Source organism: Mixophyes fleayi, chromosome 5 (assembly GCF_038048845.1).
Source record: "Mixophyes fleayi isolate aMixFle1 chromosome 5, aMixFle1.hap1, whole genome shotgun sequence".
Taxonomy (NCBI): domain Eukaryota; kingdom Metazoa; phylum Chordata; class Amphibia; order Anura; family Limnodynastidae; genus Mixophyes; species Mixophyes fleayi.
Window position 1 is genome coordinate 36987694 of NC_134406.1, and position 27026 is coordinate 37014719.

Here is a 27026-nt window from a genome sequence, read left to right on the forward strand (position 1 = left end):
TTGAATATTAAATAAAAAATATAGTAACATGATTGTAATATACAACACAAGATTACGGTTGTACAGGGGATTGCCCCCTCAGGACAAACCAGCCCCGTGCTGATAGCACTAAGGCTCTTCCCGCACCCCTGGTGTGGTGGGTGCAATGTAATAAGTAAAAAAAAGAGTAAAATTAGCATTTTGTCTTTGGTGCACTACAGGTTCAAATATGCCCATGCAACCATTAATTGGCTGGGCATGCTGGCACTTCTAGTACTATAAGCCCTAGTATATTCAGGCACTACAAGTGCCAGCATGCCCTACTACCATGACCCACTGGGACCTGTAGTGCACCAGGGAATAATGTAAATAAACACACAGATTATTAAAAAAATATATTTACTATAAATAGAAACACCTTCGCACAACCCCGATTGACCCTCTTTATTTATTCATCTAATTCAGAAGGTTGGCAATGTTTTTTTCTGCAAGCAATCTAGTCTTGGCAAAATAAAAAACCCTTGTAAACTTCCGCACTACTAGCTTGGTTAAGAGCTCCACAACCAATGAGCTCTTAGCAGATGTGCAGTTATATTTATAGCCGGGGAAGTTCCCATACTCTGATCTCAGAGTAGGATCTGGGTATGTTGTGCTTTGAATGTCAATAAGCCAATCTTGAAACAGATTCACCATGTTACCAGCAGCCAGTAAGGGAACGGAGAACAGGCGTTATGTAGCAGGAACATGTCAGGTTAGTTAACATCCTGGGTGCTGCATTGTGTACCAGCTGCAAGCAGTGAAGCTCTTTTTCAGTAGCCAGTGACAGACACTCATTCCCTCCTACAGTGGTTGCAGGAGTAGAGTGCAAATGACTGTGCACCCTGCTGCACACTAAGAAACACCCCTAAAAATGTGCCCTATCCATTACTTAATCTCGCTTCATAATCTCCCTGGGCAAAATGCCAACTCCATACAAGGAATCGCAGCTGTCATATAAATAACTGATTTGGAGAAAGAAGTTCTCTTATAAGAGATTTTTTTTAATATGCGACTGCATAATACAGAATACTCCAACACAGGAATTCTGAGCAATGTTTCACAGGCCAAAGTTATGCAACACACATAAAAGTGCATACACCCATCTTACACAATGTACTTCAAAATACCCAGCCTTAAGATACAGAGAAGGAGTTTAGGATAGTTATGTTATTTGAAAACAATAAGCAGCTCAAAAGGTCCCAAAAAGGGGCGGGTCTTACATGAAGTTGGACGATGTTTAATCAGAAAACGGCTGATTTATGGGGATCAGGGAGTGGCTTTTGGTGAAATGGGGTGTGAGTTACTTGTTCTGAGGCTGAGTTTATTTTGTCCTGATTTTACCTGAATGAATGTTGGGAGGTTTGATATGTGTGAAAGGCCATTTACATATAGAGTATTGATTTTAAGGTTAACAAATTGAAAGTACTCAATGTTTTCATTTCTGTATTATTTTAAATAGTTATGTTCATCTGGTTTATTAATCGACTGACCTGTTTTGCAGAATTACTACAATTCTAGACTCTGGTAATTGTTTTTTGCTTTTTGTATTGTATTTGAAAACATAAATACATTTCTTTAAAAAACAAACAAAACAAATTGATTACAAATACACGTTATATAGATACAATTCCTTTTTCACCTCGCTCAGTCCAACTTCCTGTGAGGCAGTGCAAACTTTTGCTTCTCCGTAATTAACAGCATCTTGTGCTCTAAAACCAATGCATGGTGGAAATGTAAGCACACAGTGCCACCAAAGAGGATTCTGGGTTGCACCTCAGGAATTTTGCCCTTCATAATTGATCTCCTATATGTCAGAACTAGTTTATAGGGGCCAAAAATATACCATGTCTAATGAGGGAACCAGATTGTGTCACCTTTGAAACCATTGGCATAAATTTTGGTAGGGCAGGAGGTGCGGAAGTGGAAGGGGGACCGGCAATACTCATAAGAGGGCCCCACTCTTTTGAGAGCAGAGTAGAGGGCCCGGGAGGCTATAGTGCCATCATTGGGCCTCCAGTCAGTTTTAGCTATGGGGCACAGGGATGCAATCTTCCGCCCCTTTTGAAACATTTTTGTTACATGTTTTGGGCCCAATTCCTGATTGGAAGTTGAACTGTTTCTACTCCATACCCATGGATATTATTATTATTATTATTATTATTATTAATTTTTATTTATAGGGCGCCACTAGGTATCCGTAGCGCCGTACAGGGACAAACAAAATTACAATACAAAGGTGAGACAGCACGATGCAGAAAACAAAACGCACAGTAACTCAGTGAGCTCAAAGCACAGCTAGAGGGGCGGGGGAGGGGAGAGGGGAATGTCCTGCATACGGCAGAGCCCAAGAGGGCACGGATGGCAGGGAAACCCCCAGAGTGGAGAGGAGGGAGCAAGAGGGAACGGGGAGAAGAAGGTCCTAGAGGAGGAGGGCAAGGTAGCTGGAGAGCAGAGTTAAAAGTGGTGAAAACAGGAGGAGAGATGACCCTGCTCAAAGGAGCGTACAATCTAAGGATACTAAGTAATACCTGCCCCCAATATAGCTAAATCACTCCTTATTGTTTTATTGAATTATAGTTTGTGTTTACGCTTCTTTTCAACCATACGAAAATGAAATTCTCATAGAAAACATAAGTATGGACCATTAAAATTCAGTTTAAAAGTGGTTTGTACATTGAAATATGTCTCTAATTATGTGGTACTTATATAGTTGTCTTCTTCTGCATCCTGTTCATTTATTTTAATAATAACAGCAATTATGCTATATAACATTATGGAAACTAATTAATAACTAAACAGTCTTATGAGATGTTCAGGAGCACAGAACATGACACCGCGCAGAAATAACTGTTAATCAGATAAACTGACATTTTACATAAAACAGATATTTTAAACATAGCGTAGATACTGTGCATACATGGTACATAAAATTCAGAAACAGGTTTTAATTGTTTTTAACTTTTTCATTCCAGTAGAGACTCGCTTCACTTCAATAACGAGAGATAATTTATTGGCAGTTGTTTTTCCCCTCTACTCTTTCAATTTTTGTTAGGAGGACATTTGAGAGTAGTTTGATGTTACTGCTGTATTGTATTATTTCATGGTCCAAATCCCAGACACAACTGCGCTTTTTGAGTAACATCTCTATAGCATTACTGCTTGGGGAGAACAGCCGTAGAAGGTCATAAACATTGTTGTGTAAAGATTCTCAAACTTTTGTTTCACTGGTCATCACCAAGAACTAAACCTCACCTAAGGCACAGATCACTGAAGTCAAATTGGAGACCATTTATGAAGTACAAAAGAGCTGCTCTGCTATGCAAAAAAAACTGATTTATTTTTTTTCTAATAAAACACAATTTCTTCCAGAAAATTAAAAACATATTTTGGTATCCACATTTGTATTTCTTTGGTTTGCAGTAGAATAAAACACAGAAAAAAAAGCTTAATTTATACATAAATGTATGGTCTATTCTTAAATGGACCATACAAAAGGATTAGCACTTTTAGAAGTAGTTAGAAATAATTAGATTTCATGCAGGTGATTCTCCTTCACTTTGGAACTGAACTCACCTGTTCAATACAGCAAAGGTCTCATTCTCCTGTTTTGTGTCCCTGTGTGCACTCTAACCTGAAGAAAATAAAGAAAGCCAGAGAATTGTCTGAGAAGGTCAGACAGAAGATTGTAACCAAGCATGGACATTCTCAAGGCTATAAATCAATGTCAAGACACCTTGATGTTCCTGTTTCCACCATAAGTAATTTTATTAGGAAGTATAATGCCAATGGCACCGTAGCCAACCTCCCTGGATGTGGTCTCAAGAGGAAACTTGATCAAAGCTTGCAGTGAAGGATTGTTTGAATAGTGGAGAAAGTACAGTAATCAAGTGCCAAACAGATTCAAATTGACCTTCAGACACAAGGAACGACAGTGTCAACTGGCACCGTCAATGGGCAACTCAATGACATGGGGTTAGATGGTGGGAAGCCCAGGAGCGTCCCACTACTGAAAGAGAGAGACATAGGAAAGTCTGACTGGAGTTTGGCAAAACTCACCAGAACAGGCCAAGTTCCTTCTGGGAGAATGTCCTCTGGACAGACGAGTTAGAGATATGTTTACAGAAATCAAAACAAAACTTCCAAAGAAAAGAGCACCTTGGAGGAGGTTCAGTAATGTTTTTGGGGTTGCTGTGCTGTATCTGACACTGGGGGGTATATTTGCTAAACTGCGGGTTTGAAAAAGTGGAGATGTTGCCTATAGCAACCAATCTGTTTCTAGCTGTCATTTTGTAGAATGTAATAAATAATTGAAAGCTAGATTCTGATTGGTTGCTATAGGCAACATCTCCACTTTTTCAAACCCGCAGTTTAGTAAATATACCCCTGAGTGTCTTGAACATGTGCATGGCATCATGTAATCTGGAGATTACCAGACCATTTTGGAGCGTACTGTTGAATCCAGTGTCAGAAAACATGGCCTCCATCAAAGGTCATGGATCTTCCAGCTGGACAATCTTGGCATTTGCTTTTTTGGGTCGGGTACATTTGGTCCAGTCAGCATCAGGTTAGGAGAATGTCTTGGTTGCCTTGATACCCAGGAAGTGTGCTGGAGCAGCTGTGGTTTTTGGCTAAGCGTGCAGAGGGAACTGGAGACATGAGGTGAGAGCATTGGAGTAGACTGGCTGCATTGTTCCTGTTACCTCTGGCAGCCTTTCTACTCAGGTAACGATGCACTGTCAAGATTTACATTTATCAGGCTTAAGTAACTTCTGAGTGCCCCATGGCATGCTGGGAGTTGTAGTAGTTGTAGTAATAGTTAGAGAGCCAGAAGCTGCAGTGTACTCATAACCTACAGGAATCTGCATATTTACAGTATATTAATAACACTGATTGTCTGTATAGAGTATATTAATGTTATGGACTGCATGTTATATTACTAACATACTGGGCCAGCTTTATACAATATATTATTCTACTAACATAGAGGACTGATGATATAAAGTATATTATACTACTAACATACAGGACTGGCTGCCAGCATGATGTGGCCACTCCCCCTTCTGCATCTATGGAGGGGCCACAAGAAGTTGCAGCACCAGGGCCCAAAATTCTTCCTGGCCGCTCTGCAGGAAGCTCATCCATGGCTAGAGAAAGCAATTGATTGCAGTTAATATGATCAAAGTCTATGCTATTAAATTTTAAGTTTAGTCAATAATTCAATAATTTTGTCAATACCATTTTTGTTTTCATTTTATGGTTTTGAAGACTATAGACTATCAAATTCAGAGTCAAAAACAAAGGTTCTGCAATATTAACAGATAAAGAATTGTGGAGAACAAATAATGTTGTTAGTTTAAAATTATGTTTAGAGGAAATTGTGAGCTATTCGAAAAAAAAGTGCCAATATTTTTGGCCGTGACTGTACCTTTTCATGAATGCCGGACATGTGATTGTTTTCATGCTCCCTCTTATCAGTAGGGTTTTATTATTTTACTCACGTGATTAACCCTCGTATGTTTGCAGCTGTTTTCAGTATAACTTATTTCTCAGATATTCTAGTCTGAGAAAGGTAACATTACCTTAGTACCAGTTAATGTATTGCCCCCATAAACTACCTATATAGATTTAATTATATATTTATTTTACTCTATACATTTCTTATTATGAATTTCTCCATTAAGCTATTTCTGCCTCCACCATTTTCCCTTCTGTTTATGCCTTTAAACTTGCTGTAAATGTTTTGCCTACAAAAGGAAGACCAAAACCAGTTTGGGAACAACTGGTGTCAGATGCATATGGGATCCATAGTTACAGTCACCATAATCTGGACTTTTGATATCAAGAAAAAAAGCTATGTGTAGATTTAAAAATTGGCACCGGGCACACCAATCCACTGTGGAGATATACAAGTAAGCCTGGATTTAATAGACTGTGTGCCCTGTAGCAATGTGAAAAAGTGAAACCATTTACTTTTAAAAAAATAAAAAAAAATAAAAAATATATATATATGGAGCCCGCCCTTTTCTCTCCATTCATAACCCCGGGGACCATTACACTAGTTCTTACTGAAGCGCTTTGTTTAGAAGATTGCTTTACAAACATACATATTCTCCCCCTGGTTTTAAAACAGAGATGACAGAAACCTGGGCATATGTATCTCCCATTTAACGTTTTCCCTTGCAACGCTGCCTGTAAGACTACTATCCCAGAGTCGTCTTATTACTGTTGCAGATGATACTACAATGTGGTGTGTACTATTTAAGGAAGCCACCAACTCAGGTCCTTTAAGGTGTCTGTTTCTCATTCTGCAGTCTCTAATGTACTTCTCCTCTTGTGCAGTTATACATCTGGGACTTGCGCTTCTTTTTCTGTCCTGGTTGGATCAGGATGGCCCTTCTCTCTCAGGACAGTATTACACACCTTTGTATGAAACCTTCAGTGTCTCTGCAATCTGATGTTTTGTTTTGGCCATTTTTAACCCAGAAGTAGGACACTATTGGCTGCTGAAAATGGGGCTTTGCAGTCATATGTGAATAATAAACTATAAATTAGTCATTTCAAGCAGTAGTAGTAATTTACAAAATTAGTAATATCTTCACTGTATATATATGTATATATATCTATATATATATGTATGTATATATATATATATATCATACTTGCCAACTCTCCCGGAATGTCTGGTAGACTCCCGCATTTCGCGTGAGGAATGTGCAATCTCCCGCAATCTTCCTAGTGAAGTGGGCAGAATTAGGTCCAAAATGCTGCGATTCACAGGGAATCGCTGTGTTTGGCCCCGCCCCCTGCTGTAAAATGATGTGTTTGCGTCATAACGTCACGGGGACGGGTCCAAAATACTGTGAATTTTGGAGCCCCACCCCCCATCACGGCCACCTCCCCCAGCAGGCTCCCAACTTCAGAAAGTTGGTAAGTATGATATATATATATATATATATATATTGTTGCTACCATTGCTTCGTGAGGAACATATACAATGTTTTCTTCAATCTTGCCACAGTGTTTGCTTGTTCTTGTGGGAGTACATTCCATGGCCCCTGCTCTTACTGTAAAGAACCCTTTCATTGGGTAAGGTTAAGGCTCTTTTATCCAACAGTGTAACATTGGTGAAGGCCTGAAGTTTTGAAGTAGTTGCCAATGAAATGTAATAGAATTTTAAGCCTCTACACGATTGTACGCCATGAGTATGTAAACCTTGGTCCTCAGTTCTGCGCCAACATCAGTTCAATTCAAAATAAAAGGGCTAGTGGTTAAATAAGTGGCGCTAGTATCCCCTCGTACAGTAGATGTCTACAGTCTATAAAGTCTTTATGTGCCTAATCAGAAATTCTTCCCTAGTTGACTTCTGGATCTGGAGATATGATTTTCTGGAATTTATAAATAGCGACAAAGTTTTAAATATTTTATGAAAATGTTTATTTCAACTGTATCTTTGGAATGTAGTAGTCATCGTTTGTGATTTAAATTACAGTTCTATTTTATGTGATATTATGCAATTCAATATCCAAGAATACAAATGTCATTCAAAGTTAAGGCTTCGCAGTTCATTCCAAAACAACAGTTTACAAGTGTCATATTGTCATATAAAATAAAAATTTCTGTAAAAAAATTTGCACAAAAGTTTCATGATGATACAAAACATGAAGCAATAATATACTAGTAAAATGAAATCATTTTACTACAGAAAAGTTTTTTCCTAATAGTTTTCGACAAAGAAAGAAAATATGTTATTTTACATTTTTTAAAAATTATGAAACAATTGAAAACAAATATAAATGAGCAATTTTCTTTAACACTGCCTTTACAAACGAACCCTTCGTCCCAGCAAGAGAGAGCGGCAACAGGCTGCTGTGCAAAATGTTCACTGCCCTCTTTGGCTGCAAAAGGGTTAATAACATTATCAACATATAATTTTAAATATAGATTTCAGTGCAAGATTCCTTTCTCTCGGTTCTAAAGATTCAGTATCATTTTTCCGGTGTTCGTGCGGATATGACGGGAGCTGAAATATTCATGGACAACAGTTTCTTTTTCACCGTGTGCGAAAAAAAAGGTTGATTACACTGCCCAAAAGTTTAATTAAAATTAATTAGTATATAACAGTAAGTGGGCGCCATTTACAAGGTGCTAGGAGAGAGCAGTAATGCAATATCCTCTAAATTAATCATGAACTTTTATTTCATTTATTAACAAGATCAATCTAAATTTATTAAATGTGTGACTGTTATTTCCTCTCCATGTTTAGTGTTGCAAACTATTTCTGGGCTATGGGTTTAGTCACTAAAGTACATAATAAGGTATTTCCAGGCACACTGAGCCTATTTTTAGGTTTCTCCTTGCATATGTCCAATGTAAATGTTAAGACATTAATGTGTAATTATATTTTGTATTAAACCACTTTATTTAGCTTCTACAAAGAAGCATCTATCCCGAGGAAACCCAATATCTGCAAACATAGCAATGTTGTTATTGTAACTGTTCAATAATCATTGTTTCTTCCATAAACCTTCCTGTAATTCACGTCATCGTGCAGTGAGGGGGTGGGGCCATGATATCGAGATTCACAGCGAATCGCATCAGCATGCCCTGTCTCCGCCTACTCCACTAGAAAAAAGGGGCTCTCCTGAGAGTCAGGGGGAAGTCCCAGAAATTTGGGAGTATACCTGACATTCCGGGAAAGTAGGGAAGTATGTTGGGAACATGGTCTGAGGACATTGAGGGTGTGGCCATATCTGTAGCCCAAATATATAGCAGAGAGGAGGCAAAGGGGAGGCAGTCACAATTCCTTATTTGTTCATAGCCTGTATAGAGGGATAGCATTAAACTGCCAATCGTATGCGACCCTCTGTACCAGGCAAAGTTAGGCAGAGTGGATTTTTGAGGTTAAAGTCTTATTAATTAAACATTTGGACAGGATGGACAGTGACATATCTGATGAAACGGGATGGATAACACCTTGGCTTTAGAGATGTGACAAGATGGAGGTACGGTATATTACAGCAAATACTGACATTTCTGCTGTGACCTTGTTATAATGGTCAATTTTGTTATTACATCAAACGCATATAAGTAATGTAGACCTGTATATATTGGTAATCCTATCAGTACCCAGGAAAAATTGGCTGCAAGTTTATTTTGCGGCCATGATTTAAAAATCAGTTGTCTCAATTCTCTACTCTCCAGGAGCAGAATATGAACATTTTCTGAGGGAAGGAGGGAGTACGTTCTTTAACATATAAAAAAGTAATAAATAAATAAGGAATTATGTAGCTATTACTGGGAATAAGGTAAACCTAAAATACTACTGATCATCAAAATTCAATAAAAATTATATATTTACAGCTTTCACCAAAAGGAAACTGCCATGAAAGTGTCAACATGTGATAAATAGTGGGAAATAATGTTTTTTTTTATTATTTTTTTTTTAAATGTACATGACAACTAGACAGAGTGGAGGCAGCCATTTTGTGTGCTGAACAAATATCCAGCCTATCAAATCACAAACAACTATTGACACTCAGTGCCTTGAGCCTCAGGGAAGTTACATACCTCCCAACACTGGAATATTGGTATTCAGGACAGTATGTGGTCAGACACCTCTTAAAGGGGGGCATGGTCACCCTAAATTGAGGGTGTTACCACATCACATTTGGAACATGCCATGTCTCCCTACCTAGGTTGCTGTAAACATTCAAGGAGTCAGCACAACAGTCCTGGCTGTCCATGGCAGGACAGTTCTCTAGAATCAGGACTGTCCAGCCTAAGTTTCTACTGAATTGACAGACTGTATTCTACTGACTGTTAGTTCACCGCACAAAATGGCTACCTCTACTGCGTATAGGCAACATGTACATTTTAATACCTTACAAGGTCTCATCTCAGAGCATGATTGATAAGGCCTGATATTATTGGGTAAAGTGCATAGCCAATCAGGTGACATGATACTGCACACTCTCCTGAGAAAACTCAGGACCTATAAAATAAAGTGTTTCCAAAGCAACCACCAATCATTAGTCTAACTACGTGAAGTCAGTAAAGAACAAATGGGGAAAAATCATGTTACAGAACTTTTAAATGCTTAAATATGTTTAAAGCATATTTGTTACCCACACATAATGGAGGCAACCATTTTAGGAGCTGAGCCAATATTCTAGAGAATGCAGCCTATCAATTCACAGGAACCAATGACATCACAAAGACACAAAGCAATGACATCGGTTCATAGTGAATTCATAAGTTGCATTCTGTGTGATACCACGGATTTCTAGTCCAATGATCAATTATCATGACTATTGGTTCAATTTTGGTATATTTAAAAAAAGTTAAATGATGTAAATGATCATCTCTAAACTATTCATGACATATTTATCTTTTCTATGACAGTTCACATGTAATATTTGTCACAGCCCTTTCTGCCTTTGCTTGATTCATTTTATTATGAGGTGATTCTAAGTTGATCATATGTATTTATTAATTGAAGTACAGTGGGCGATGCACAAGATATTTCAGTACTTTTTAACTGATAAAGATCAACATATCCACTGTTCAATTTGTGACGCTTGTTTAATAACATGGTGCAACGAGCACTGATGTACTGTAACCCATAACAACCAATCACACGTCAGCTTTCATTAATATGACTGCACCACAGTGTTAAAAGGTGTCACCTAATTGGCTGCTATGGGATACAGCACAACATTGCTATACGCGCCATTATATTAAATAATCCCTAATAATGTTTTGCCTTTTTCGGAAAAATGATACCAATGCTTCTGACATCCTGACAGAAAGCCAAAGTTAGACTTTGTAGGGTTAATGTAAGAAATTTCCCTTATTTGACTTAAACAAAAGGACGATCTCGGTCTTACTTGTGTCAGCAACAGAGCTGCATTTTGCCAACGAGTTCACGGCAAAAACTTTACATCGTCTACTCAGAGTTGAGTATAAATTGTTAAATACATTCTACAGAGGAGAGAAAGAAATGGGATATTGCAGCTTTTTACAGTAAAGTCATGGATTAGATTTAAACAATAACGAAAAAAAATAAAAAATATTCACAAATAAAAGCTTTTCAGTCGACTTCATGGTTCAACCAAAGCCCTTGCCTTTAAAGAGGCCACAAGAAAAACTTTTTTGGCCACTGTAGTAGAGACAGTTAGAGACAAGGGCCTAGGACCAAAATAAAAAGGATAATCAGTGAGAACACAGTCAAAACTAACACAAACACAAAAAAGGCACTTGAGAGGACATCCACTTGCCAGTGCCAACAACATTTCCTTAAGGGTAGGTCATACCCTCTATTGCCAATTGCATTAGATGACGGTGCATGTACTGTATAGACGTTTTTTTTAAGCACTATGCTTCAGAACAACACTGAAACACAACAATAATGGATAGCTTTGCTTTAAAAAAGTCAAAAAACATTATGGTGGCACATTTAGGACTTCCTAAGCCTTTGTTACAGCACAAACAAGTATGCACAACCATGACAAGATTGGTGCTGCGAGTCTTATGAATTGGTGGGGGGGGGCACACAGTGCTATGCGTCCTTATAAAGAGCCCCACTCGGTGTAATTTTGTGACAGCATTTTGGATTCTGTGCACAACCAAGAAATATCCACAGCAGGAGAACGGAACGGAACACAACGAAACAGAGTTTACAAAACCATAAAATCCATCATAATTGGTCTCAACACCAGCATCTGATTATTAAAAAAAATAAAATAATAATGAACAAAAAAAAAGCCAGCTGTACATGATTCAGATTGTATATACGTTCATAGTTTTCAGGTATAGTCACTGAAACTCCTGAGAGAAGTTTGGCTTCACGTCAACCAACGCACTTTTTAGCCTAAACAGTAAAAGATCATTAGTCCACCAAAATTGACTTTAGTCTTTCCACCGAATGTGTCTGCAACATTATTTTCCTTCTGCTGCCTCATGCATCTGAATAGGAATTCTGTGTGTTTAGTTTGTCCTTTTTCAACTTGACACCGTCCACAAGTTCGAAATTGTAATTTTCTAGGGCAGATAAGTTTCTTTCTGACATGCCATTGTGCCAACAGGCACAGTACAAGACCACTCCACATATTGCCCCCAGTAACACTCCCAGGGCACTCATTGCAATGATGGTGATCAGAATGGGGTCCAGAGTCTTAAGCACACTGCCTGGCTTCTTGGAGATACTCTCGTCAGATTTCTCATCACCAGAATAATTAGGCGTGATCCCTGAAACAAAAAATGACCATTTTAAGAATACAGTAATTTCCTCATTTATGATTTTTTTCTAGCTGGTCCTTTTAAGTGTCTGTATACATGTCTATACTGTGTAATTATTGCTAACATTCACAACAACCCATAAAGTAATGACATCAAAAAGTTTTTGGTAATCCAAAGTTAAAGGCAGGTTATTACAATAGTTTCACAGATGGAAGTCTAGTAAGAGAGAGAAGTCTAGTAAGAGATTCAAAATCACTATCACAGCCATGTCTGTAATATTCTTAGTTCTTTCAAGCTTTTAAAACTTGAACGGTGGCCACACACAGACCGATCCTGCCGCTGTACGAATTGGACAAGGGACTGGTTTACTTCCAGCATCTACCGGACTGCTTAGTGTGGTTGAAGATTATGGCAACCATGGGCCAAAAGCAACCAAAATGCCAGAGAACTATCCTTTCCATGGGATCATTATCAGGCATCTTGCCCAGTTTTAGACCCCACTCCTTGCCATATCGGCCCAGGGGCAAACACAGAATTTGTAGAGGGGGGTTTCCTCACCACGCCGCCAGTGGGCATGGCCAGCATGCATGGGGGCGTGGCTATAATTTTAGACAGTGCTTGGCTGCTCTCCAACTCTTCCTATCCTCATAATATACATGGGCAATGCTGCGTGCACTACTGTTAGGTGCACGCAGCTCTCCCTTTTCAAGCAGAGCCGTGTGAAGCGGGAGCAGGGTTCAGCCACTTGAATTATACAGTGCCCCAGGCTTGGATGGGGAGTTTCCAGGCACTTGGAAACCCCCCTCAGTTTGCCTATGCGGCCCATAAGCTCAATACAACTGCTGATATTGCAGTGTATGTGGCCAGCATTACAATGAAATGTAACAGTTGTGTAACATTACAGTGTTGTATCTCAGAAAATAGAATTACCTGGTTTATTATTTATATGATCCTCGGTGCCTGGTCCAGATTCTGATGATTCAGGACCTAAGTAAGTGCAAATAACATTATTAACATTATTGCAAAGACACCTTAGAGGCTCTAAAATCTGAATTCAGTTTAGATAGAGTTTTGTTTTGTAAAAAGTAAATAATTTGTATGGCTTTGCCTACAGGCTGATGTGACTAAAGACATACAGTTATTTAATTGCAGACAGATTTCAATTTATTATAAACTGTTTTCACTGTGTAAATGTCAGTGCAGTCTGCACGTCAAGCTGTTCCTTATTAAATATAAAGTCATCACAGCCATCGTATCCACAAGTGTGAAATCCAAAGCTTTTAAAAATAAAAATAAAAAACAAACAAATTATAATACCTCCCACGTATATATATGCTGAAGACGAGGAGTATGGCTAAACTGAAATATTACCTGCCTATACTTTATCGTGTATTGTCCTTTTTTTTTATACTTTATTAACATTATAGTTTTTATTATATTTTTGTATTGTAGTAATTTTTCTATTTGTATATAGTTTAAAAAATAAAAAAAGATTAGATTGTAGGTTTTAATGGTTATTAGCAAACTTTAAAATATGTGAAAACAAATAACTGACCAATTTAGGACATACTTGCCTACTCTCCCAGAATTTCACGGAGGCTCCTGAATTTTGGGGAGTAGACAAACCTCCCGGATCCTATACAATGCCGAAATTCACGGCACTGAATAGCAGGGGCAGGGCTTAATTATGTCATTACACCCCGCCCCCGCTAATCAATACCTTGAATTTCTGTATTTTATAGTAGGGGCGGAGCTATAGTGACGCAACAACGTCGTCACGCCCCCTCCTACTCTTGTCACATGACCTGTACTCCGAGATCTCCCGGAGTACAGGTCATGTGGGGTGCATCAATTACCCACCCCCCCATATGACTGAAAGATACTGTGCATAGACATGGTTAATGGCTACGGACTCTCACAGAATCCAGGTCAAGCTGTGCACTAATGTATAGTGGTTTTCCCCACATACCTTTGCAATGTTCAGGAGCAATGTTATTGGCAATGATAATATCGTCCACAGCAATCCCTCCAGAACTTCCTTTGCCTATTGTGCCCTCAACAACCACCTGTGTGCGAAAATAGATGGTGAAATAAATATATTAAACACTACAAATATCACACACACATTACAGCTGTCATCTTATCCATCAAAAATGTGACACTTATAAAATACATATGAACACACAGTATAAATTGCAGTATAAGTGGAACATTTAAATGGCTTGTGGTTTATGTATACAGTGACTGCACTGCTCTGGCAATCTAAGAGTAAACAACTTTCAAACTCAAAACTACTATTGAATATATGAATATTTCTCAATCATAAAATATCTTGGTAACAAATGCTCAGGTCTTCAGAAGACTATTACTAATCCCCGATTTGAGAATTAGGACTCAGAAGGATAAACAATTAATCAAATGTTGCTGCCTATAAAAGGTCACTAATATGTATGTGCAGATGTAGCATAGTTTATTACTGGTGCACCATGGCTAATGCTATAGGCCTGGTCTTTCTTGTGAAAGATCTCTAATTAGTTTATCTTTGTGTTACCATGTCGTTTTAGAACTCAAATGACTTTTTTTTTCATTCAACAGGACAGGAGGTACCAGGGGAGGGCTGGCAAATTTTCGCCCGGGGGCGGTAGGGGGGTTGAGACTCAACTCGGCAGCTTACTAGGAACATTTTAAAGGGAAAAAAATGCAGGTGGCCCAGTGACCCAGCCCAAGGTAGCCCACTATGGGACCAGCCCGGGGGGCAGATGCCCCCCAGCCCAGCCTGTCCCTGGGAAGTACTAAGTGTAGAGTAGCTAATACTATCTTAACACTATTGTAAGATAGACTCTTGTAGAGCTTATAAAAACTTCTGTAACTCAGACAAAGAAAATTCCATTCCATCTTCACTTGTCCCTATAGGATTCAAATATATATATATATATATATATATATATATATATATATATATATATATATATACATACAGAGAGAGAGAGAGAGAGAAGGTTCCTAGATACTCTTCCACAATAACTATTTTAGCAGCAGTGATCACTACTACTGAAGCTCAGTGGGGAGTGACCTAAATAACACAGATGGAATTTGACCATACCCGATATCGTTTAATCGACTTATGCAGTAGAACTTGGGCTTTTCGCCAGTGGTCATCATGATATTCGCTGTCACTAGCAATCCACAGCAGCTGATCAAATCCTTCTTGTTTTTCATACTCCAGTTTGATGCTCAAAGAGCCAACATGGGGCCCAGACATGTGGTACCAGAACGTCATGCACTGAGCAGATTTCGAGGAGGCCACCATGGGACTTAACAAGCGGGCAACTTTACCTCGGTGTCTTTCATCAGCTTCAGAGTAAATGAAATTGCCGTCTCCTGAGAAGACAGATCCATTATATTGTTATGAACATACTGACAGTTATGCTTGGTCATTTTATTGTTTAAGGAGGCATCTGGCATGGTGCCCTATCCTGCCTTATGCAAACTACCGTAAACAATTCAATTGCATGGGACTCTACACAAGACAAATAGTGACATTATAATTGTTATTATTATATTATTATATTAATCTTTACGGTGAGTACTACAACTTACAGGAATGACTCCCGATACTTGAAATCGGTGAAACAGGACATCTGCCTGAATTCACCTGAATGAAACATCTGTTGCTGCAATTTGACAAATAGGTTGTCTACTGCCCTGTTTCCATGGTTACATGCATTATTAAGGATGGCCAGCTATTCACAATATATATTTCAAATTGTAGTACCAGAGTGTTTCTGGGATTTTAACAGGTGATTACAGGCAAAACTCATATTTAAAACATCAGGAGTTATTCCAATAAGTTGTAGTAAACATCATAATAATTTTCTTTAGGTAAAATACTTTGAGAGTGGAGGTACACTTTAAGTGAATAAATATGTGTTACAGCTGCTATAAACGTGATTTAAAGCCACCCGTATGAAATATCTTGTCTACCTGCTGGCTTCTGTCTAAATTATACATTTAAGCGTCCATTGGAGATCGGTATTTTTGCACCAAAGAAGTACTGTGACGTTTGGTGACCTGCGAGCTACTTTCTTTAAAATGTTGTAACCAGCATGGTTTTCTTATATGCAGCCACTAATACATTACAGATAAAGGATATATTGCACTTGGTTATAAAAAATTAGAAGATGTTTATTAAAAAAAATATATAACACATAAATCATGTGCCCTAGATTATAGTGGAGCTTTAATGCTTTGCTTAAATGACTATGCTATTTTACACTTGATCAGCTCTACGGAACAGATAATCAGTCTATTTAATGCTTAGCTGCAGGGAAGTGTATGGCTTACTGTCCAAAGTGAAGAAAACTTGGCCGTTCAACTACATTAGATCATGTTTCATTAGCAGTTCAATTCATCAAACACAATGTTAATTTTCTGCACAGTGCCCATCAAACAGTAGGGAGAGAGAATACAAACAATGGTGTCCAGGAGTAAATTGATATAAATTTACCTTGGCCTGCATGGCTGTGGCTTAGGACAGCGTTACCGCTGAAGTAGCAGGAGAACGGCTGCCCCGTTCCATTTGCTACAGTCATCGTTTGCTCCATCTATAGTTAACATGTCCCTCAAGGCACAAGAAGGCATGTGTGTGACATAATGCGCTTGTTAACTCTCAAAGTAGTGAATGAAAGGGACATTTGCAGTATATTTACTCCCACTAGATGGCAGTGTTGTGGCAGGTAGTGAAAACCATTTGTGCTAATACTAGAATTTTCTACCTAACAATTAAACAGCATTTGACAATGGCAAACTTACCAGTGTGATCCTGCACTGGGCCGGTTTTGCTGTTCAAAACTATCCACTTCAGACCTGGGGTGTTATCGTGTTCCCACTGACAGATTGTTTTGTGTGAGCCCCATCCAAATGTACAATCAAGATCACTCTGTGGAGGGTCTGTATAAACATGGGAAATGCAGTGTTATTGAGAAACAGTCGCAATATTGCTGGTAAATTGTCACTTTGTTGTGAGAAGTAGCTAGACAGTTAAAATTGCACATATTGGGCATGAGTCATTAAGGAGAGCAAAGCAAAAAAAAAAAAGTAGTAAATCTTCTCCTGGACACATCATGTTACAATGCAAGGGGTGAAAATGAGTTTATTATTTTGCACATAAGTTAAATACTGGCTGTTTTTTAATGTAACACACAAATCCTTGATACTTTTATTATTACACTGAAATTTAAAGTTGAAGTAGGACATGCCCTATCACAGCTATAAATCTGTCCCCACATTTTAAATGTACCTCTCCCTCCAATGCAACATGGTTTTGAAAAGGTGCAAAGTTACTCCTTTTTTTATGCTTCGCTCTCCTTAAAGACTCAGGCCCGTTATATGCAAAGGAAACACACTTGATAAGGTTGATGCATAAGCAACAAAATCTTAATTTGAATTGTTAATAGTTATTATTCTATCTGAAGATTATACTGTTATACTGGTACAACTTTTTGTTGCTTTTCATTATCATCAGATATTTATATAGCTTCACTAATTTTATTTTATCATTCAACCAAAATATACCCTACTTGTTTAGGCTGAAACAATATTCATCATAATGTATCCAATCAGTTCACTGGAAAACAGAGATGTCACTTTGTGCATCAGTGACATTATCGGTTCTGAGCAGGGCCGTAACTAGGGCTGTGCGACAGGGGGCGACCACCCAGGGTGCAATGCTGAAGGGGGGCGCAATTTAGGAATATTTTAGGTTAATTTGGTTAAAATTGAGGGCTAAGGGGGCGGCATTTGTCTTTCTCGCCCCAGGCGCTAGAATTCTAAGTTACGGCTCTGGCTTCTGAGTGTACTGATAGACTAATTCTCATTATCATCACCATGTGGCTGGGGAGCACATGCTTGTGTGTTTCATGCAAACAACCACTAGATGTCACTGTTAACAAACGTTTCACAATTTACTAAGGCACAATGCAAAAACAGACTTGAGACCAAGCTTCTTGTGTACAATGAGGGAGCTGGACTAGATGACATTATGAGATCCTATAAACCGGTGTGCTTTTTATTCCAAGCTTCCCAACAGCCTTACACAATGTAATTGCTTTTTCTTTCTTTTCCTAGAGGTTTAGAAAGATGAATGGAAGGATGTGCGAGACAGATAAAGCTAATCTTGTTTATGTTTTCGACTACTACCGCCTGCTGCAAACATCATGTCCCCGACATCCTCTCAACTCCCTGGCTGCTAGTTTATGCCCAAGGAAGGAAACACCCACCTGGAAGAACAAAAAATATTCTTCCAGGAATGTCGTAGTTGTTCACAACAAAGTCATATAAGGTCTTAGAAAGCAGACATCCTTCTTCCCTGACTGGTTTATTTTTTTTTTCAATTGCCTTGATGACTTTTCTTTACTGTAAAAGCTGCATCCTCCAAAACAGAATTCACATTCTCTCCTGCTTCTTCCATCTGCTGCCAAACAAAGTCAGTTCTACAGAGAAGACGCCTTTAACGTTGTTTAACACCTCTGGCGCCCAGAGGGTTAGATGTGTGAAGTATGTTTCCTCTGAGTATTGTTCTGTTTATGCTGACTAAGAAAACACACACCATACATATCAGTACATTAATGCACAACACTCTTAGATGTCCAGAGTCATACACAAAGTGTGGTATTTCTTTACAGAGTCAGTCCCATATGTACTATAGGTCCTTGGTACTCATGAATGCCAAACAAATTTACTTACAGTAAGTACATAAGTCATACATGAGTTCGATTCCCGACCATGGCCTTATCTGTGTGGAGTTTGTATGTTCTCCCTGTTTGCGTGGGTTTCCTCCGGGTGCTCTGGTTTCCTCCCACACTCCAAAAACATACTGGTAGGTTAATTGGTTGCTATCAAAATTGACCTTAGTCTCTCTCGGTCTGTGTCTGTGTATGTTAGGGAATTTAGACTGTAAGCTCCAATGGGGTAGGGACTGATGTGAGTGAGCTCTTTGTACAGCGCTGCGGAATTAGTGGCGCTATATAAATTGATTATGATGTCATTAAAATAAATTAATCATTACAATCTTACTGACACTATTAAACTGCACATATTACTATTAATTTATATAACGCAAATCATATTACCCATTGCTGTATAGAGAATATGTAGTACTTGACCCATTGGAGCTTACAATCTAAATTCCCTACCAACCCCCCCCCCCCCCACACACACACACACACACACACACAGACTAGGGTCTATTTCGTCAGCAGCCACTTAACCTTTCAGTATGTTTGTGGATTCTGGGAGAAAACTGGTCACCCGGAAGAAACCCGCGCAAACACGGGGAGAACATACAACCACAGCTAGTACTCAGGTCGGAATTGAACTCATTACCCCATGAATTCACTATCAGTAGATTAGGCGTCAGTACTGTTAATCCCTTATTTCTAAATGGATGACAATTTCATTTTTAATACATGTTCATATTCAATTAATAGTATGCCAGTAAATGTTGGTAACTGTCTGCGACATTTCTTAAAATTGCCAGTAAAAGCTGTGGAAGATTAATCTGGCTCTTATATGATTTTTAACAAAATGTCTTTCTGAAGGCTGATACAGATGGTGCAGTAACATCAGTTCCTATGTTTAGCCCTATGATAGTTTCCATTCCTAGAAAATCATAGTTTCCAGCGCTCCCTGTCGTGTGACAGAGATCAGGTGGTTGTGAAGTGAGTATATCTAGTGGCAGCTTGTGACTGTGCCAGAGTTATTATCACTGAGGAGCTCACAGGGAAAATCAAATAGGTTTCCTTCTTATACCGCACTATTTAATAGCCCTGAAAAGATGAATGAAACCGGTATATGAATAATAGGGATGGTTAATGGTTTCTGCTTTCAGACAGAAGGAATGATTTGCAGCAAGGCTGTGGTTGCCGTGGTGACAGCAGCTCTGTTCCACTTGGATTTTGGAATTATGTTTTCTAGAGAGTCCACGTTCACAGAAGAACTCAGTCAAGGTGGAAATAAGTTAACCAAGGAACTGGCCCGAGTGGGTGAAGAAGGGGCTGTATGTTCAGCTGGGCTGTCAGAGAAGAGGCAGTGCCCAATAAGGAATCAGAGCAGAGAAGCTGAATTGATATATATGTAAAAATATCAAATAAAATGGAAAACTAAAAGGTAGAATTATGGGTTCTAAGGAGCAAATGCTCAGAGAAAGAGAGTAGATATTCTATAAATGATATGTCCTAGATTCAGGGGCGGACTGGGGGGGGGCATCGGTCCCCCGGGCCGCTCAGTCTCACCGCTGTTGGGGCCGGCCGGAAGCCATGGGAAGGCCGGCCCTAACAGGGATGCGGGATGCCACGGGAAGGCCGGCCCTAACAGGGATGCGGGATGCCACGGGAAGGCCGGCCCTAACAGGGATGCGGGATGCCACGGGAAGGCCGGCCCTAACAGGGATGCGGGATGCCACGGGAAGGCCGGCCCTAACAGGGATGCGGGATGCCACGGGAAGGCCGGCCCTAACAGGGATGCGGGATGTCACAGGATGCGGCCGCGTCAGCGCACAGGCGGCCGCATCACATGACACGCGCGGCCGCATCGTGTGTCATGTGATGCGGCCGCTTGTGCGCCCCCCCCCCCCCCGGGCTGAAATCTGCCAGCCCGCGCCTGCCTAGATTGGCTATGAGGGGTAAGGGACAACAATACAGTGCTCTCAGACAAGAATAAATTGCCAAAAAGGCACTTACAGAGCTAAAAGACACAAAGGGAGAGTAAACATCTTATTCAATTAGCCACGAGGTTCCGTAGCAGCCCTGTATGTTATGTTTCTACACAAATTACGGCACTTACTGTTATGATAACATCAAACAAGACCATTCCCTACACATCACCTGGAAACATGCAAGGCTGCTAGCGACCCTCGCGGGTAATTGATAGAGCTGCTATGAGTCTAAGACAAGCCTTCTGCCCCGGACTTAAATGTCTTCAAGATCATCACTTCATCCTGCCATTATCTGCCTTCCCTTGAAAACAAGCAGGAAGACTGATGAGTGCAGACATTGGCCTGAAGCATGGACATATAGTCCCTGGTACTCATACAAGACCCCAGTGTCAGTCACATAGTCCAGCCAGTCACCCACCATGAATGAGTGAGAGCGCTGAGTAACAGGGACAGCCAAGAGCGGAAGTACCACTCTGATCTCCAGTTGTTGCAGGCCTGAGTGATGTGTGACTATGGCTAAAGTAATAAAAAGAACTGGAAATTAAATTAGTAAATTAAAGAGAAGCGAAAGGCAAGAGGAATAAAGAAAGTTATAAAACCGTGAATCCAGACATTGTCTCTCCTCTATATCAGCATTAGAGAAACTTTACAAGACCGTGCTATCAATAGCATTTCATTGGTGTTTCCAGGACCATAAAAAGCAAACAAATCTGTTTTGTCTTTATAAATATAGAGCACATTCAGAGCAGGCCCACGGGTGGTGTCAATCAGGTGCTAAATGCTAGCTCTTTGTCAGATCATGTCACTCTTTACAAGCGCTTTAATTGCTACTGAAAAATCACTGTGCTTTGAATGCGACTTTCTTTAACGGAGTGCTTATAGCACACTGGGACAGTGTCTGCCATAAAGAGGCGGATTCCAAAGCAACAGTATTTGACATGAAAAGTTTTTTACACTTTCCACAAATGCTGCGGGCAATGTTTAAATATACACTCCAGCATTTAGGTGTCTTGCGTGACACCCGGTGTTTAAAAGTTATTGCTGTCTATGGCCAAGCTCCTGGAGTACTTGTACAATGCATTTTACATGCAGCATAAAAAGTACCCCTATGATACACCTCTTGGGTCAGGTGTGGACAAGTAGGATGGACCTATTCTGGAATGAGTTAATAAGACATGTTGTTTCCCATCTCACTATTATTATACATACTTCTTAGTTATTCCAGACTGTCTCCTTTAGGTATGCTTTGTGGATTCATGTCTTAATGGTATCTGTTTGACACTTAAATCTAAAATGTATAGTTATAAAGGGATGTGACATAATATGAACTGTGGGCACTACTGTGTGGCATAATATGAACTGTGGGCACTACTGTGTGGCATAATATGAACTGTGGGCACTACTGTGTGGCATAATATGAGCTGTGGGCATTACTGTGTGGCATAATATGAACTGTGGGCACTACTGTGTGGCATAATATGAACTGTGGGCATCACTGTGTGGCATAATATGAACTGTGGGCATTACTGTGTGGCATAATATGAACTGTGGGCACTACTAGACACCCGCCGGTGGCAAGCTGCACATATTTACTGGACAAGGTATATAGGTTTCTGCTATATAATCGTCTGTGGGTTAATATAATAATATAACTTCTGTTGCTTTAGTGGAAATTAGTACAAGTTCATATGTGCACCCACTTGGGTGTCTATAGAGTCTAACGGGAACCCCAGTCTTCACTAAGGACCCCCAAGAAGAGTGGATACAGGTTTGGCAACTCGGGGGCAAAATCTAACCCAAACCAATTTAGTAGAGAAACATGGAAGATGTTTGGTATCTGCACCTCATGGACTCTAGGCATGACCTGGAAAATCACAATAGACATTTGTGTGTATTCTCCACTTCTAAGTATGAACTGGTAAATATACTTATAACATACTTTAATTATAGCTCAGTTTAGCTATAGATATATTACAGGGGGTTGGCTGTACATTAAAATGAGCTTCTTATCACATTCACTACTTTCCTTTACAATACCTTATTTGTCATAAGGTCCTTTATGAAATGTTATGTAACCAATGAAATAGTGGTCTGAAGAATAAGGACAGCTGCACAAACTTAAGAAAAAAAATTGATCTAGAAAGGTCATCTGCTGAACAGAAGCAGCCAAACTAGGAATTAGGAATGATGGCTACCCCCCTGGCATACTTACCTACTCCCGAGAGGGGCGTGACTGGAGGGCGGGAGGGGGCGGGGCGCGACCAATCGTGTCATTTTGGTCCCGCCCCCCAAGAAAACCATCATTTACGTTGTGGCGCGATTCACCGAGAACCGAGTTAAATCCCGGATGCGGGAGAAATGCCAGCTCTCGCGGGAGCCCAGGAGACTGACCCGAATTTCGGGAGTCTCCCGGACTTTCCAGGAGAGTTGGCAAGTATGAGCTACATATATAAAAAAAAAAACAACAACAGCTGCAGAATAGAGTATGTATTTTTTAAATGTTGTTAAGTCGAACATATGCTTGGTTATAATTTCCCTTTAAACTGAATGTGAGAGTTGTACTTTACAACTGACTGTATGACTGCAGTAGAAGTAGCAATGTTTTAATCACTGCATACATTGTGTGTTAGGGAAAACAGATTACTGGAGTAAATGCAATCATCTGGCTATTTATTGAGGCTGACTAGATAAAAACATAACTGAACAGGCTGCATTGACTCATGGTTTGGAGATCTGTCTTACATCATGCTAGTTTGAATTTAAAGACACATTCATATATGTATAGGGAATGCCAGACAGATGTACAAAAGCACTGGATCACATAGTAAATAATCAGATATTTGCTTGAATTAAAGTCCATGTATGGATGGTCAGTCTAAACGCCCGGCACGTGTCATTGCGAGGCCATGGAAGTATATTTGCAGACGATGCACAATGGAGATGTTTATCATTGTTGTGGAGAAGCGATATGATGCACCAAACACACGTTTCACAAAAAATATATTTGGTTTCCTGGATCAGACATTTAAATAAACTGGTAAGGTGGAAATGAAGATGCTGTTCTATGCAGGTGATGCTGGTGCAATGAGCTACAATAAACCAATGTATATAAAAACAAATAGCAACGTTAATTATAACATTTGACACTTAAGGCAGCCCTGACCTCACTTACTGCCATTAATTATGAAACATGAATAAGGGTCCAATAAAGAGTATATGGAGAGAAAAACAGAAACGTTGAATGAAAGTAATTAGGGGGCGGGTCAAATACATTCCTCACGACTGTCTCGATTCTAGCCGGAGAGCAGCGGTTGGTACCTTTGTCCCGACTTGAGGGAAGTTGGGGGGTACCATGATGAGCCAGTGCCGTGGGCACTAGAGGCAGGTTTCACTGGTGCTCACAGCAAGTGAAGAGTGATTTTTGGGAATGGGTGGGATGTTGGGGGTGGCCTAGCACATCAGAGCGCAGTTCACACCCACAGGTGTGTGGCCATGCCCCTATTGTGACACAGACACTCCCCCTAACATGGCACAGGCATGCCCCTATTGTGACACAGACACTCCCCCTAACATGGCACAGACATGCCCCTATTGTGACACAGACACTCCCCCTAACATGGCACAGACATGCCCCTATTGTGACACAGACACTCCCCCTAACATGGCACAGACATGCCCCTATTGTGACACAGACACGCCCCCTAACGTGGCACAGACATGCCCCTATTGTGACGCAGACACGCCCCCTAACATGGCACAGACATGCCCCTATTGTGACACAGACACGCCTCCTAACTGTGGCACAGACATTCCCCTATTGTGACACAGACACGCCCCCTAATGTGGCACAAACATGCCCCTATTGTGACACAGATACGCCCCTAACGTGGAACAGACACGCCCCTATTGTGACACAGACACGCCCCCTAATGTGACACAGACACGCTCCCTAACGTGGCACAGACATGCTCTCTTTCAGAACTGTATCCCGATTTGGATATTCACAGGGTGGATGTGAATTACAAGTACTTTGTAAAAATAGGTGTAATTTGTATAGAGCCTATGTTTGCGCTCCACCATATCTCTTTGTGAATGATACTTATTGTCTAAATTACATTAGAATGCTGTCAAAGCTGATCGCTGATTGGTTGCTCTGTGTTACTGTACTTTTGCACGTTAGTAAATACAGGTCTATGCAGCAGTACACATCCATTGTTTATACATATGGAGAAGCATCAAACAAAAGTATAATTGTGGAATACAAGTGGAACAAATACCATCACTTAACATTCACATGGCAGCTATTATCCAGGCCCTATCTATCTACCAGTGTATTACCAGTGGTCCTATGAGTACCCATCCACATTTATGTCATTTGGTTTTTTTTTAATTCAGTTTGCAAATAGGAAATCTATGGCGGTAACTCTGCAGTGCTGAATAGGGCTCGTTAAACCCGCTCATTGTGTTCTGTTTAGTATTCAAACAAACATGGCACATTCCTGTGCTCACCATGGAGAATTTACATGTAGATAAAAGGAAAAAATATATATTTATGGAACAAACAGGAACAGATGCTAAGAAGCTTTACAGAGCCAGAGAAACGCCAGCGGTCTGTGGTGCATTGTTCCATCTTTCTTCAGCTTGGGGTGTTTAACGCAGAAAATATGTTTTTTTGTATCCATTAAAGGAAAAATAGGTCTTGTTTATAAAAATGTTTTGTTCACACTTAAGGGGAACTATACCCCAAAGCACGACGGATGTCCTAGTATCTGGTTGTGTTTTACCTTCATTGACAGCTGTACATTCCATGGTGGAACACTTTCACAGTGAGTCATGTGACCCTAGTGACATCACTACTCTCCACATATACCAATATAAGTTACAAACATGAAATTACTCTACAAACATCAATAGTAAATTGTGTCTAGAAGTGAATTCAAACCTCATGCAATTCCAATGCAATGTGGTGTGAAACCTTCACATAGTTTTAGTCATTTGGTTTTATATCTGAAAATGGTTGGTGTTGAAATATACAGAAACGTCTGTCTTACCTGACTCAGTGCTGCCTTCTCTGGTTGGCATCTCTGTACTTTGCATTGTAGTTTCAGCTAAAATAAATTCACAAAAAAACTGATTTAGAAACAACAAGATTTGTTACATTTTACAATTTGCCATGAATTTCTAGAGACCCAGGTTAAGTTACATTAAAACTCCAAAGAGATGTGTGTATGAAACAGCTTTCTACCCATTAAAGAAACCGTTTTGGTTACGTAAATTAGATATGTATGATTATTCCTCAATTACTGGTTAAATGGATGCGACAGAAAACCTCAAATTCACTGTCCATCTCAGGGGAATAATAATCTAATTTACTAATAAATACTAATAAGAGTAAAGATTTTCAAACCAGAAAAAGTATCAACCAATTGAAAATTCTAGAATATAACTTTCCTCTATAAAATTCCATGATGAAGGCGAGGTGAGAGATTTAAATAATATTTTATCCAATCCAATTAATTGTTAACATCATTGCAAGAGGAAAGTATGGTTTTGATTCAGTACAAATTCATCCCCACAATATCAAGGGTATAGGCTTACTGTAATATACTTTGATGTGAAATGAAACTGGCATAGATTAAAATTAGATTCACACTTAAGGTGCTGGTAACAATTACCAGGGGCTTGTGTCAATCGTGTGGTTTTTATTAATTTTATAGCCTATGCGGACTAAATTATCCCAAGTGCTCCAAGTCTGACTATTGGATTACATATGAATGGCTGTTGTGTCAATTGTTGAAAATATTAACAGGTGTAATGGAACTCGAAGCAATTAAAGCAATTATTGGATTATTGCTTTTACAACAGTTCTGGGAGACTGGAATATCCTGCACTCTTGTCCGTCTTTTTGTTTAACGCAATGAACTTTTAAGCCAGGAATGAAAAGATGTTTTTAATGAGCCAGTAATTATTGTGTAAAAAAAAATAAAAAAATCCATCCTGGTGATGCCACATTGATACTTAACAAACAACATGTGGCTTCAGGTCACAGCATTTAATG

At 39.6% G+C, this 27026-nt stretch overlaps 1 protein-coding gene and 1 long non-coding RNA gene across 3 annotated transcripts in view; one reads left to right on the top strand and one right to left on the bottom strand.

Moving 5' to 3' along the window:
* The first annotated feature begins 642 nt into the window (after positions 1 to 642).
* LOC142158252 (uncharacterized) lies at positions 643 to 19812 on the top strand. The gene is made up of 3 exons (XR_012692741.1): positions 643 to 730; positions 15482 to 15616; positions 18382 to 19812. It is a non-coding gene; the product is annotated as an uncharacterized LOC142158252 (long non-coding RNA).
* NRP1 (neuropilin 1) overlaps positions 7429 to 27026 on the bottom strand; it is a 139752-nt gene continuing 120154 nt past the window's right edge. The window contains exons 13-18 of one of the 2 annotated variants that reach the window (XM_075212050.1): positions 26020 to 26076; positions 17068 to 17205; positions 15359 to 15636; positions 14225 to 14321; positions 13186 to 13242; positions 7429 to 12264 (exon numbers count right to left, since the gene is read on the bottom strand). In XM_075212050.1, the coding sequence (XP_075068151.1) occupies positions 11975 to 12264; positions 13186 to 13242; positions 14225 to 14321; positions 15359 to 15636; positions 17068 to 17205; positions 26020 to 26076 (917 nt within the window). In that variant the 3' untranslated portion in view covers positions 7429 to 11974. The remainder of the gene's footprint in view (positions 12265 to 13185; positions 13243 to 14224; positions 14322 to 15358; positions 15637 to 17067; positions 17206 to 26019; positions 26077 to 27026) is intronic. The other variant, XM_075212051.1, reaches the window with a different exon arrangement.